The sequence below is a fragment of the Rhododendron vialii genome, chromosome 13a, assembly GCF_030253575.1.
Source record: "Rhododendron vialii isolate Sample 1 chromosome 13a, ASM3025357v1".
In the NCBI taxonomy this organism is placed as follows: domain Eukaryota; kingdom Viridiplantae; phylum Streptophyta; class Magnoliopsida; order Ericales; family Ericaceae; genus Rhododendron; species Rhododendron vialii.
Window position 1 is genome coordinate 14,352,774 of NC_080569.1, and position 14,851 is coordinate 14,367,624.

The 14,851-nt window shown below is 38.2% G+C and overlaps 2 protein-coding genes across 3 annotated transcripts; one reads left to right on the forward strand and one right to left on the reverse strand.

Annotated features, from left to right (window-relative positions):
• Positions 1-637: 637 nt before the first annotated feature.
• On the reverse strand, positions 638-2,911 carry LOC131313246 (uncharacterized). Its single transcript, XM_058341455.1, has 2 exons — positions 2,717-2,911; positions 638-1,808 (listed from the first exon to the last, which is right to left on the reverse strand). Exon 2 carries the CDS (start codon positions 1,257-1,259, stop codon positions 723-725), a length of 537 nt encoding a protein of 178 aa, XP_058197438.1. The 5' UTR covers positions 1,260-1,808; positions 2,717-2,911; the 3' UTR covers positions 638-722.
• A 1,922-nt stretch (positions 2,912-4,833) lies between these two features.
• On the forward strand, positions 4,834-10,350 carry LOC131313247 (uncharacterized). 2 transcript variants are annotated; one of them, XM_058341456.1, is made up of 6 exons: positions 4,834-5,204; positions 5,760-5,928; positions 7,308-7,949; positions 8,607-9,051; positions 9,219-9,300; positions 9,841-10,350. In XM_058341456.1, exons 1-6 carry the CDS (start codon positions 5,175-5,177, stop codon positions 10,045-10,047), a joined length of 1,575 nt encoding a protein of 524 aa, XP_058197439.1. In that variant the 5' UTR covers positions 4,834-5,174; the 3' UTR covers positions 10,048-10,350. The 2 variants fall into 2 exon arrangements, with proteins under 2 accessions (XP_058197439.1, XP_058197440.1); XM_058341457.1 differs by having other exon boundaries at positions 5,048-5,204; positions 7,332-7,949.
• Positions 10,351-14,851: the final 4,501 nt, after the last annotated feature.

Genomic DNA, 14,851 nt, shown 5'->3' on the forward strand with positions numbered 1-14,851 from the left:
TTAACGGATGTCCATGTGAATTTTCGACAATACGACGCATCATTATTGAACTTGGATGCCTAAGGCGATCATGCCATAGCATGAAAAGTTTTGGATTAGAACACTTCTGGTGCATAACCGCATATGATTCAATTGTTCTAATCGTTGTATAACATAGCCAGAGAATGCAGAAAGTTTTTCTAACACTAGCTTCTGGCCAGATACATTAGAAGTGATATATAAATACTCTTCTTTGCCTTGGCTAATGGTTTCAATATGGTAACCATTACGACGTATATCTTTGAAACTTAGCAGATTTCTTCTGGATCTGGTAAAATACAAAGCATTGTCAATACTTAAATTTGTCCCATTTGTTAACACAATATTTGCTCTTCCAGAGCCTTCAATTAGGTTTGCGGAACCTGATATTGTATTAACATTTGCTTGTATCTTTGTCAATTGTTTAAAATATTTGTTATCCCGAAGAATGGTATGTGTTGTACCACTGTCTACCAAACAAATATCTTCATCAGTTATCTTTGTTTTTTACAGCGCATTGTTAGTATCCATGTCCCTATTATAAGCAAGATATAAGTTTAAAGATTTCATAAATAGATAACTAAAACACACCTTAACATTTTAATACAAAGACAAATACAACATGACATATTTCTTACAACATGATTAAAAACATAAACACACATTCAAGTTTATTACATGCAATATAAGTAGGAAATAATAATTTAGTCTAACTGCTGGGACCATTCGGGGTAGTCGTTTTCATCATAGAGATCATTTTTCGTTCCACTTGGTTCACCGATATACTCAGAGATATCAAAAGACGAGATATCAAAAGGTTCAAAAAGGTCAGGTTGATTATTATGCATTTGATCAATGAAGTTTGTTTCAATTTCCTTTTCCTTTCCTTTGATAGATGCCTGGTAAAGGTTTGCCAAATGCCTCGGCGTACGACAGGTACGCGACCAATGTCCTTTCGCTCCACATCTGTAGCAGGAGTCCTCAGAATTCCTGGGAGGCTTATTTTCTAAATTCTTCCCTTTTCTTGCAGACACTTCTGGTCTAGTCCACTTATTCCACTCCAGGGGAATATCTGGTTTCTTACCTGATTTATGAACATATCCTCCATGGACTTGATGGTTATGGCTACCACGCCCATGCCCACGACCACGGCCACGACCTCGTCCTTGATTGGGAAAGGAGACTCTATTCGCTTCTAGGAATGGTATAGAGCCAGCTGGATGAGACTCGTGATTCCTCATTAACAACTTGTTATTCTGTTCAGCAACCAGGAGATAGGAAATTAAATCTGAGTATTTCTCAAACCCACGCTCTCTATATTGCTGCTACAGGAGCAAATTGTTTGCATGAAAAGTGGTAAAAGTTTTTTCCAACATATCTTTTTCAATGATAGTTTCACCACATAATTTCAAGATCGAAACTATCTTGAATAGAGCGGAGTTATACTCGCTAACAGATTTATAATCTTGCACCCTTAAATTTAACCAGTGATAACGAGCTCTTGGCAGTATCACTGCTTTTTAGTGCCCGTACCTTTCCTTCAGATTATTCCATGAGGTTAATGGGTCCTTAACCGTAAGGTATTCGGACTTCAAGTCTTCGTGGAGGTGGTGGCGAATAAATATCATTGCTTTGGCGCGATCTTTCAAGGACGCGTCATTACCAGTTTTAATCGTTTCTCCTATTTCCATGGCATCGAGGTGAATTTCAATGTCAAGAATCCATGATAAATAATTTCTTCCTGAAATATCGAGTGCTGCAAATTCCAATTTTGTCTAGTTCGACATTATCTATACAAATAAGAGATTTCAATTTAGATAAACATTTAAATAAGGGATAGTTGAATGAGCGACTCATATTTAATGAACTGTAATAATAAATCTAAGGAAACATTATGTAATAATCACAAATATGTGAATCAAACGATGTTTACTTAAACCTGCAAGGTTAGAATGTAAATAAAATGGAAACATGTGAAGTAAAAAGTAATTTTTTTTTTATACTCTAGAAAAAAACAGAGTAGCAGTAAACCAAAAGAAAACTTACTGACGCAGTCATATCAGAAAGAACAAACAGTAATTTACGTACGGATGCGATCAGTTATTAGGAGACTTTCAAGTCCAACTATCAAATAAATGTATTATATTATTTATTGTTCATGACATGGCAACTTAATGTTATCCCTTTATTTTTTCAAGTCAATCAGTGATGGAGTATAAACAATTTGAATACAACAGGAAGTTCTGAACATGAAATTAATGCTAATAAATGATTTTATTCTTATTTGTATTTATAAAATTTTAGAGAAGATATAATAAATATAAAATTATGTGAATATTTTCTCAATCACAGGGGTTAGCTCAGTGGCCAAACTTGGTTTCTCTTAAAGAGGTCACGAGTTCGAAGCGGTGTGGTGGATTCAATATTGAAGACCCACCCACTTTGTTGCAAAAAATACTTCGAGTATTCTCATTTTATATATATATATATATATATATATAAGTATTTACTAGTAGAATACTTCAGGTATTCCTTTTCTTTTATTATTTTTATTAGAATACTTCAAGATTCATAATTGGTAAGTACTTCAGGTAGCTGCTTCTTCTTTTTTAACATATACTGCTTGTATATATTATGCAAAAGAAAAGAATATATAAGAAGCAGAGCAAATGAGTTACAAAAAGTGTAAATCATGTACCTTTCTCAGTAGGCTAGAGATTCGTGCTGATAACGTGTTATAAAACCAGCATAATAAATAAGATTGCAGAAACTAAATTAAGCACTGGACACAAATATATAGAAAGGATAGTTTCTCCATGAACTATCGAGAACAAAGTAGGTCTTCAGGACCTATTATATTATATCAGTGTTTTCTCTTTTGCTTTCTGTCTTTCCTTTCTGACTTACACGATCTCATCTGCATGGCCTTACAAAACTATCAATTTATAGCCAAAGTAAGGAACAACCTAATAAATAGGTTAGATGAAATAGTAGCCTTTGTCTAACTAGTTAATCATCCACAATAATTCACAACAAAGAGTAGTTAATTTTCGCACTCCTTATTATGACAAGGACCAAAAAAGTAACCACTTCTTCTTCTTCTTCTTTGTCATTTTATGGGTTATTTTTCAAAATTGTCCTTTTATTTATATCCTCTTCCACAATGGAAGAACAAAATTGTAAATTAACAGTAGAAAAAAAAAACAAAAAGAAGAAAAATGCATTTGTAAAAAAAAAGGGAGGGTTAAAATAAAATCAATCTCCAAAGAAAAAGAACAATAAAATAACTTTGCGCATGTCTAAAGTAACAGTTAATTAGGAGTATCATTTGGTCCATACGCTTTAGTATTTTTTAGGTTCAACAGTAGGAATATCTGAACTAGCTTATTCGCATCTTAACTAATTATTTTCTCTATCCGATCATACTTCGTAGGCTAGCCATCCACTCTGGGACTAAAAAATTTAGTACGAGGGATTGCTCTCTTGTAGCTTGACTGTAAGAATTAAACTCTAATCAATTATATTAGAAGCAAATCTAGAAATTAATCAGACTAATCCTTGGGGCTAGTACATGATTATACTCCAGTATATTGACATGGTCCTTACACTCTATTTTGTCAATCTAGTAAAGTGTGCAATAATCTTCAAAATTCTCTAACAAAAACTATTCAACGACAGTGAAGGTTTTTCCATTTGACCTCCACCCCTTAAACATTTAAAATGTTTTTTCCTTTTTTTTTGGCGGATGTACTGCATTTTCTCATTGATTAGTGTCATGAAATGCTTACCATTAAAGAACTTACTCTAATGAATTAGGTGTTGTTTGATAAAACTAAAAATTGAAAATTTTAAATCCTAAAAGCTAAATATTGAATTTTTTAAGGTGAAAAACTGTTTGATAAATGTTGGAGTGGTGGCATGGTGGTGGTGGAGTGGTGGAGTGGTGATTGTGGTGGCGGTGGTGGAGGTGATTGTAGGGCCATTGGTGGAGTGATGGCGGTGGTGATTTGTGGTGGCGGTGGAGTGGTCGTGATGGTAGTGTGGTGGTGGTGATTGTGGTGGCAGTGGTGGAATAGTGATTGTGGTGTCGGTGGCTTGGTGGTGGCAGTTGTGGTGTGGTGATTATGGTGGTGGTGGCGTGGCGGTGGTGATCGATTATGGTGGCAATGGTGGAGTAGTGATTGTGGTAGTGGCTGAGTGGCGGCAGCGATGGTGGTGGTGGTAACGACAATAATAGTGGCAACGGTGTGGAGGGCAGTAGTGAAGGAAGAAAAGGTTGAATGCAAGTTTTCATTAATTCAAAGCTACTTAATTTTTATCAACTTTTTAGCCTATATTTTAACAGACACTTAATCTTTTAAGTATTAGTATTAGTATTAATTATTAAATGTAATTATCAAACCTACTTAATCACTTGTTACTTAACTTATGCAAAATTAAATGCTGAAAATGCTAAGGACAAAGAAAATTTATCCCGAAAGTACCCCAAAAAGAGCAACTCGTGGTTAAGATTCACTTTGATGTGTATGACCCAATCATCAAAGTGATTTTCAACCACAGATTGTTTTTTTTGGGTATTTTCGGGATAAGTTTTCTTTGTACTTAACATTCCTCATTTGGATCATCAAACAATCCCTTAGTCAAAACATGATTGTTTAAGGACTTAGAGTGAGTTTCCCATAAAAAAAACCCGTATGTAGTTTATGGTCTTTAGATAAGTTATTATTCTCGCTATTTGAACTTTTATTAATGGAGAATGATATGTCTCGAAATTTGTATTTTTGAGCTTTAAACCATTTAATCTGTTTAGACAATATGGAAACAAAAGCCTTAGATAAAGTAAAAATTAGAGTAAAGTAGTAAAGAAAACTCAACCAAGCAGTTAGATGGATCATTGGGCAGCCGAGCTCATGGCAAGGTTTATGAGATTGACCACATAGAATAGTACTCACTTAGATTCATGTACTCCAAAAAGTCGCCAAGGAATGGTCAAAAGATCGGTAAAAGATCGGCGAACTAGGATCTAGTTATAAAGCCCACTGGGCACACTCTGGTTTCCCACATCTACTCTTCGGTGGCCTGAATCCTGAACACCTTCTGCCTGACTGTCCTGCACACACAACTAGAGAGAGAGAGAGAGAGAGAGAGAGGATCTAATGGAGTACGAACGGATTCACAAAGTTCAGGTAATGAACATTGACTGTTGACCAATCTCCTACTTCTGGTAGATAAATTGAAGCCAATTGGAGCTCTGTTGATCTGAGTGGTTTCATTCTAATCATTTGTTTGTCTGTGAACATTGTAGCATTTCTGTTGTTTTCTGAAATGGGTTTGTGAAGAAAGATTGAAGTGAGTGAAAATCTTGAGAGTTTTCACACAGCTTGATCTGAGTTTCCAGTGTTTTCTGTTTTTTGATTTTCTGAAATGGGGGCTTGAAAGGATTAGTGGTTTTTGTTCTGTAACAAAGTTGAGAACTTTTACGCATTTTTCCACTTGGGTTGGCCTTCAATTGTTCAATTAGCTCTAATTGTTTCAATTAAGTTAAGAAAACTCATTAGTGGTTTTTGATGAAAGTCTTTCAAATTGGGGATTCATAGATTGGTGGGTCTTTGTACCGGTCAAACGAGTAAATAACAAAGTTGAAAACTCTTCACCATTTTCCCCTGTGGTTTTTGTGCTAGCAAATGTTGTCAATAAGCTCTAAGTTTTTGATTTTCTTGCTCTTGCTTGTTCCAATGTAGACTGGTATTATTTCTCCAAGTAAATTGAGGATGAAGCTAATGGGGCATCAAAGTCAGAAAAAGAAAGAGGGATCGAACTCTTCAAGAACATCGCCTTCCAAGCTTGAGGATTCTGAGTTTGCCAAGAACAGTTTGTTGGCCACCAAGAGTGGAGACTTTGATGAGGAAGGTAAGGAACTGTGTTCTAACTAGATTTTGACAACCCATCCATATGCTAACTACTGTTTCCAATAGTTAAGTGGCAATAAATGAACTGAAACTGGTTTTCTTTTTACTGCATATGTATTTATTCCAACAAATATTTGGTTGGGACATAATTTTTGAACCAATAAGTCGGTCCACACAAATTATGCACAGATTCTGTTGTGGGGCCTACTACTAGCCCCACACAAACAATTTGAGCCGTTCGATAAATGTAAAGCATCTTTTCAAGGGTTCTCTTTAAAAAATCAGCTTAATTCGATAACTATAAGTACTTGGTCCAGCCATCTAACTTTTCATTATCCGAAAATCTGAATGAAAAGTTAGGTGATTGGATTGAGCACCTATAGGTATCGGATTGAGCTGATTTTTTTGCTGAGACCCTTGAAAAAATGTTTTAATGAACAGCTCGAATTGTTTGTGTGGGATCCGTGGTGGGCCCCACAACACAATCTGTTCGCGATTTGTCTTTTAGTGCACTTCACAATTTGTCTTTTTAGTGCTTAAGTTACTACACACAACGTAATTTCCAATTCACAGTAGAAAACATATAATTGGAGTGCATTTATAAAATAGTGAAGTGAAAAAATCATTTCGAGATGGTTTTGTCTCCAAGAGAAACTGCTATGCATATTTGGGAACTGAGTCGATGGATATGGCCGCCGATTGCGCGGCTTAGTTTGGTTGTTTCAGTTAGATCATCCCCAATTTTCACATAACCTCAGTTGTTCACTTCTTGTTTCAGAATTAGTTCTTCGTTATCTTGAAACTGTCTTTTAAAAGGCAAGCACTCTCATTGTTTACATCTGTATTTGTTTTTTACCAAAAGTGGTTTTCAAGTATTTGGATGTTAAGGAAATAGAGTTCCACATTGCTTGGGTGTGGAATGGGTGATCACTTAATAACATGAGTGACCTCTCCACTCATTGCCAATTGGTTCTGAAATGGAATTTTTTTTTTTTTTGAAAAACGAAATGGATATAAAGTTTCCACATTGGAAGCATCTATTTGGTGTTTACTTAAAAGTGGATTTGTCTTTGATAAAATTCCGTATAAAATTTTGAAACCTGTCAACCAAGAACCTTCTTTCAATGCTTAAGTGCAGTCCTGTCTTGCTCATTGAAATGCAAACCTTCCTACATGGAGAGAAGCAAAATGACCATGAAAATGCACAGATTGCAAAGACTTGCCACAGAATCTGCTAGAAACCAAATTCCCAAAACCTCATGTATCAAGTTATCTGACACTCTCCGTTTCATTTTTTTCTTCGAATATCCTTAGGGAGTGGGTGGAGGGAATACAGTTTACATACTTCTGTTTTGATTTTTCTCATCAATTCTATTCCAGTTTCCAGTTCAGAAGTTTCATCAGTCAAATTATCAAGCAATGCGATGCCAGAAGCTGGACAAGCTGATCTGAGTACTTTCCAGCCAAAAGAAAATACTAAACTGCAGCAATTTTCAAAGAGCGACAACGGTAATTCAAGTTCAGTTCATCCTGTGAGGTCACTAGACGAGGAAAATCTTGATTACGATAGCAATGCCAGTTCATCTAGCTTCGAGTTTCACAAAGGAGAAAGGACACTGCAAAATCCCTTGACCAGATCACTGTCACGAAATATGCCATCCAAGTGGAATGACGCGGAGAAATGGATTATGAACAAGCAAAATGTGCAAAACAGTTATTCCAAGAAATCACATATGCAAAGCCAAGTGAACAAGTTACCGGTGACAAATACGGTTAGGGTTGCACCGGAGTCTGGGGGTTATGATCAGAAGTTGGCGGTTAAGAGGGTTGATTTCTGTCAACCGACATCTCAATTTGGCATGGAGAAGTTCTCTTTTGTACCCTCTGCCAGTCACCCTATTCACGGTCAAGCCAGTGGGGCAAATGTGGGGGTTGATCTCTGTCCCGAAAGCAAGGATTTGAAGGAAGTGGACAATGAGGATTCATCTTGTACTAAGAGTACTTCAACTGAAGATGCCACAGGTGAATCATCTCATTTTTCCTACCATCCCTATCAACTTATTAGTTCAGCAAGGTGATCGTATCGATGAATAGATATTTATCCATTTGATTTCCTTTTGACTATGGGAAATTGAATACTTAGGTTCGTACTTAAAAAGAGTTCTTGTATCAACATGTGTTTCATTGATGGTTGCTTTTCATTTTGGCTACTATGGTACAAAATCTTTTGCTTCTTTCTTTAATGACTCTCCCTTGTAAGATATATGCAAGTAGGAGGGATTTATTTGTGGCATATAATTACAAATTGATTATGGTGCAAGTTTGTTGATGGTTGCATTTTATTTTTTCTTCATACTAAAGTGCAAGTCAATTGCCCCTATTAGGAGCAATGCATCAGAGGATTTTTTACAATCTATGTTCCTTCCAAGCCGCAAATCCGTTGATTGAGAGAACTGACTCTAGAAAAGTTTGTCATAAAAGCTGCTATGGGAAATGCTAATGAAGCATCTGGTGGTTTTTTGTTGGCTTTGTTGGTTATTGCACAAATTCTTAGTTCATCTGATAGAAACATCAGTTGATGTCCTTTCCTCTTCAGCTATTTTTGTTCTTACCATTTAGGTTGTCTAAATATTTGAAGTACATATAACGTCATAAAACCATTCACAACTTATCATACAGGTGTTCCTGCCATAAGATCAGTCTGCATGAGAGACATGGGAACAGAGATGACCCCTATTCCAAGTCAAGAGCCTTCAAGGACCGCCACCCCCGTTGGGTCCACAACGCCATTCCGCAGCCCAACTTCTTCGATCCCATCCACTCCTCGTAGAGGAGCACCGGCCTCCACCCCTACCGGGCAAACCACCGACGATGAGTGTCAAGACCCAACAAAGAAAAGCAAAAGAGGATTGTCAGAAGAAGAACTAAAGCTCAAGACAAGGAGGGAGATAGTAGCCCTAGGTGTCCAACTAGGTAAAATGAATATCGCTGCTTGGGCAAGTAAAGACGAGAAGGAAAAGAATGCCCATGGGGATGAAATGGACGTGGCAATGAGAGAACAGATTGAAATCGAAAAACGTGCAGCTGCGTGGGAGGAAGCTGAGAAATCTAAACACACTGCAAGGTTTTTTTTTCCCCTTCTTTTTATGACAGATGGTATGGTGATATTTGAACAAATGTTCTGATGATGGAAAAAGTCCTTTAGGTTAGGTTTTTATTTATTTTTTATGTTGGTGTTTCATGCTTTTGCAATTGGCAGTTTTGATATTGGGATGTGAAAATGATTTGCAGATATAAGCGTGAGGAAATCAAGATCCAAGCATGGGAGAGTCGGCAGAAAGCCAAACTAGAGGCGGAGATGAGGAGAATAGAGGTATTTGAGAGTTTAGAGTTTTATTGTTATTGGGACATCATCAGTACTTATTCCGGTTTTAGGAATACTAGTTTTTTCTTTTCACAATCAAAATGAGTTGGATTCAATATGAGCCTTTTTTAAAATCTGGTGGCTTGAAGGATCTAAGATTAAAGCAAAGGTATTGGTTGGTACACTTGTGATTGTGTGATTCTATTTCATTTTCTGGAAGACAGAGAGCCTTTTTCGGTGACATTTTTCAGGCATATTTTTTACACGTCTCAACTTTTGCGTTTTGGAAGATGTGAAAACAACAGCAAGAAGTAATGACCTGCATGGATTACTTGTGATCAAAACAGTGTACTTGCTTAATTGAAGGTTTACCTAGAATCTGGCAGTACTTGCTTAATTGAAGGTTTACCTTCTCTGTGAAACAATTTCTTAAGTTGGGTGATTTCATTTTAGAAGTTGGCAGTCACTTATGTATCAGCTTATGTTAGCTTGGACTATCACATGAGCGATTTATAACTTCTGACAGAAATCGACTATAACCCTTTCCAGGCCCAAGTTGAACAGATGAGAGCAAATGCTCAAGCAAAGATGGTGAAGAAGATTGCAATGGCACGGCAAATATCAGAAGAAAAACGGGCTGCAGCTGAAGCAAAAAGAGATCAAAGTGCCAGGAAAACTGCTGCTCAGGCAGAATACATCCGCCAAACCGGTCGCATCCCATCAGCCCCCTTCATCTGTTGCGGTTGGTTGTTATAAAATCAGAAAAAAATAAAGCTATTGCAGATATGAAATTGCATCTCCATACAGTTTCTTGGCTGCCTTAGCCCTCTTCTGTACTCTGCTATGGATTTCCTTGCAAAAGGAATGTTGTCATTTCAGTTAACCATCCTTGTATTTACATGGTGGATGAGGCGCCCCTTTTACGGTTGCGAGTTTCTGTTTCTGCTTCTCATATTTTGTCATTACCAGTTCGACAGTAGAAAGATCTGATTGTACATGAGATGTATCTGCAACCCCTGATTGTGAAAATATTGAAACAAGATCATTTTGGAGCATAAATGTCACGTATTGATAAGTAAGTCGATATTTAGCTAGAAGGATCTTCGGAAGACCCTAAAATCTCCTTACTCAAGTAGCTATGCAGATAATAATACTTCTTCCAAACAAAAAGGCACCGGACAGAGATGGAGTAACGCAGATCTGGATACAGCCGTTCAATGCGTGCGAGTCCCACATGAATTATGTGAACGTCATGTGCATAAGTAACCGGATTTGTCTCTTTGGGTCTGTAACATTCCTCCTCTCCAAATACAATCTATTTTCTTTATGTTAAAGCAGTTTCTCCACTCTTTATCTGTATTTCTTTAAGCTACTTCCGCTATGTTCGAAATTCTTGAATTTGCCAAGAGAAAGGAAACCAAATTACTTGCTCATACTGCACTTTTTGGTTAACAAATTCAAGAAAATTGAAAACTTAAACAATTTTCACCATCTTTCCATTTGTCCGATTGTACTACTGTAGCCATACAAAACCGAAAGGAAATAATTCATTTTAGGTGGTGGTCTCTCCCCTCCACAACTCAGTGATCCAAACGAATTTTCTTCGATTCACATCCTTCCACAAATTCATTTACCAGTTGGGATCAAGATTCAAACCACTACATGAAAGCTAACCCACATGGTGATGGGTCGACTTTCACAAACAAGTTGAGGTCTAGTCTATGATCAACTTTCAAAACGGTTTTTATTTGTTCCGTTGAACTTGGCCAGTTGCAGCAATCGCAGTACACTAGAAAGTCAAAGCTGCAACCATGATGTTCTGTTGGGTTGGTTCTGAATCAGCTCTTTAGCAATCGTGCCATGAAGAATTTGTATTCAATCCCTATATAATTTGGTGTGATTTTGCGTAGAAATTCATGCACTTTTGCGTCCATTTATTTTTTATATATACATCAGGCATGCCAGACATGGACGGATGCAAGATCTTGACATGACTGGATGGCATGATCTTGGGGGGGGGGGGGGGACACTTATTTTGCTTTCTCCAAAACAAACGCAAGGTTTGCAATCATGTACTTCTCGATTTCACAATGAAAATTGTTTGGGGGACTTTGGAATAGTGAGTTTTGTACCTAGAATTCATTCGTTTGAGTTTCCACGTTAATCCGTCATGTTATTGTCTATTTCTTTTATTTGTGTTTGAAATTGGTTTGCACCTCTGTGCATAAACAATCACTGACAATGCAATTACATGTTACACATTCATGGAGCTTTTTTTGTTTTGGTTGGGTACATCACTCAATGTCAATATTGTCTATTTACTGATGCCGTAAATAGAGAGACTGATTGCTACATAAAAGCAGCCAAGGAAACACACAGTCCACGCAAGTGAGCATGATCAATACTTTCGATAATCTGGCTCGCCGTAACATCATCCAGTGCACTAACTATCCTTGTTGTGACACTCGAGAGGACTCTGCCCTCCGTTCCCTCTGCAATTGTATCGAAGCAAAAAACATTCGGATGCTCATCCATATCCCTCATCCCGTGTCCAACTTTTCTGACCCTAACATACTAGTTGTTTGGCTCAAAACCAATTTCGGATCTGTCCTCTTCACAGTTCAGGGGCACGTTGGAACTTTGTTTTCCTCCTTACCATTTGACAGATTTGGCTTAATCGGAACTCCATCATCCAACGTGAAACCCAACCACCCCCAGTTCACAAAACATGAAAACAATCTCCACCATCCTCTCCAAAGCCTTTGAATGGGAGTTTATTCTCCAGCCTTCCATCCCAACCACCCGAGCCCAGCCCAACTGTGCATTTATTGCTTGGACCCCTCCACCCGTTGGCCACAACGAACTTAACACCGATGGTAGTGGTAGTACCCAAGGTTCGGAAGCTTGTGCAGGAGGTCTGACCATATGGATTGGAAATTTGGAATCGAAAATGGATAGTGGGCTTCTCCTGCTAACTAGGAGGCATTTCTGGCATCACAGCGGAAGTCTGGGTGGTGTACCATGGTCTCGAACTTCTGGAACTCCAAAGGCACATCTTCGGTTGAAGTAGATGTTGGAAATTTGTGAATGAAATAGGAGACGTTTGGCCTTCCTAAGCCCTATGGCCTTCCCTAGCTCCTTCAAGCATAGTGATGGCAGGAGTTTTCCCTTATTCATTGGCCAATTCATGGCTCGTATTCAAGCCTATGGAACAGCTCAAAGGTTTTCTCGAGGCTGTAAAATGGGCGGTCATTTTTCAGACTCAACACACCAATTTTCGTATTCCATACATCAAAGTTCCGAGTTTCCTTCTTTGTATGAGAGAGAGAGGCAGACGCAAGTTCAGTTCGCCAAGGCTGCTCACAGTGGTGTTCTGTGGGTAGTGGTCCGAGCCGAATCAATCCTATGAGACAGACGCCGATTAACATCAACACCCTCCAATAGGTGGTTGAATCTGTTTTAAAGACATCGCGTGAAACACGGGTTTCGGCTCACATTTCCATAATATATTCGAGTGTTGCTACAGGGACCGATTGGGGGGACCGAATTCGGACCGACGGCCGCCGGCGGGCCGTCTCCGGCCACCGGACGGCCGATCCGAGCCGTCCAAAAATTTAAAAAAAAAAAACCGAGGGGCCCTACGCGGGAATCAACGTCATCCGAGGTGTGTAGGGTGCTTGATCGGAGCACCCCTTTTCGTGTGTATATGTATATATTATACATATACACACGAAAAGGGGTGCTCCGATCAAGCACCCTACACACCTCGGATGACGTTGATTCCCGCGTAGGGCCCCTCGGTTTTTTTTTTTTAAATTTTTGGACGGCTCGGATCGGCCGTCCGGTGGCCGGAGACGGCCCGCCGGCGGCCGTCGGTCCGAATTCGGTCCCCCCACAATCGGTCCCTGTAGCATTTTTGAAACGTTATTAGCCTTCTTAACTCAGTGGAGAGCAATCACTATATCTTTACACTTTGATACTCACTTGCAGGTCCATCCTATATCAGCTGGGCGAGCCACCGGTTGAGCTTGTCATGCGGAAGGCAACAAGTGTTGCTGATCTACTTGGAAAGAGACACTAAATCCCATTGTTGCTCTTTCTTCTCATCAGTCAATTATTAATTGAATTAAGTTCCACCCGTTGAAAGACATGACATGTGTTACTTATTCCTGTACTCCGTAATCGTAATTTAATTTAAACTTCATGAGACTATACATACAATCATTGTAGGTTCTCGGCAGCAACATTAGTGATGGTGACGGAACTTGTACAATCCAAAACCCGGTCCTGAGTGGATTATGTTGGTTTTTCACTATTGTTGCTAGTTTTGCAGCTTTTTGGTTAATTTTTGATAATTTAATTGTGTTTTTTTTTGTTGGTTTTTTGTGTTTTTCTGTTATTTGTTGTATTTCTGTAAGGTCACTTTTGGACCGTATAATCGCTTTTCTAATTTTCATATAACTGCTCTTGCCTGTTCCTCGAAAAAAAACCCTTGTTAATAATCCATATGAAAACAGGAGATTGCTGAAAGATAAAAACCACACCCATTTGTACCCCTAAATTGGTAATCTTTGGTGCTGATTGGTGCCTTTCTTGTCAGCATTCCATCCCTCAGTTCCAAAAAGCCCCATCTATTCCCACAGCCCCACATGTGAGCACACATCCAAAACACAACCAACACATCATCAATTCTACCTTTGTACATTTTGAGGCCCCCTCCCCCCAACAAACAAACAAAAGAACCACACCATGACTTCCTATACTGGATGTATATTATCATTAACAACAATTTTTCTATGGTACACAAAACACTTTTTTGTGTATGGTACCTAAAAAATCACTTTAGTCGTAAGTATTCCACATTGATTGGTAAGTATTTCAAATGTATAATACTTATCACTCAATGTGGAATACTCACTTCATATGAAATATTTCTTCACTGAGTGGTATTTCAAATGGAATGGTAAGTATCCCACATTGAGTGGTAAGAATTCTACACTTACCACTCAATGTGGGATACTTGCCATTTCTTATGAAATACTACTTACTACTCAATAAAAAATATTCACCACTAAAGTGACTTTTTAGGTATCATATACACACAAAAATTGTGTACCATAGATGGAATCCATCAACAAACCAATGAAAATGTGCACACATTGTAGGGGTGGCCCAAAAGTTTTAGGCAGAGAAAGGGGATGAATGTGAATAACATGTCAAAACACCAATAAAGCAAGGAACCTACTGTTAATCTACGCATGGAAAACCCCTAAAATATGGACTGTTTTTTCGTTAATGCCAAAAATAAGTGCATAAGAGTCTTGTACCTTGCACATGATACAAGCCTTTTATGCAGTAGAATTTTGACATTAACAAAAACAATTTTGCAATTATCACCAGCCTTCTTTTATTGTTGTACTCTTCAAAACAAATCCACCGAAGCCGCCTGTGTATATCATGCTTAGATTCTTACTTTTCACATAGCAACCCAATGCCCAGAAAAGGAGTGGTGTGGAAACAGGCAGTGCGTTAAGAACTCTCTGCATTTGCTCTTATTTAT

Excerpts from the sequence above, each read along its gene's own strand:
- LOC131313246 (XM_058341455.1), bottom strand. The coding sequence starts at position 1,259 with ATGAGGAATCACGAGTCTCATCCAGCTGGCTCTATACCATTCCTAGAA.
- LOC131313247 (XM_058341456.1), top strand. The coding sequence starts at position 5,175 with ATGGAGTACGAACGGATTCACAAAGTTCAG. Across the intron at positions 5,205-5,759 it reads AACGGATTCACAAAGTTCAG|ACTGGTATTATTTCTCCAAG; the intron begins GTAATGAACATT and ends GTTCCAATGTAG. Across the intron at positions 9,301-9,840 it reads CGGAGATGAGGAGAATAGAG|GCCCAAGTTGAACAGATGAG; the intron begins GTATTTGAGAGT and ends AACCCTTTCCAG.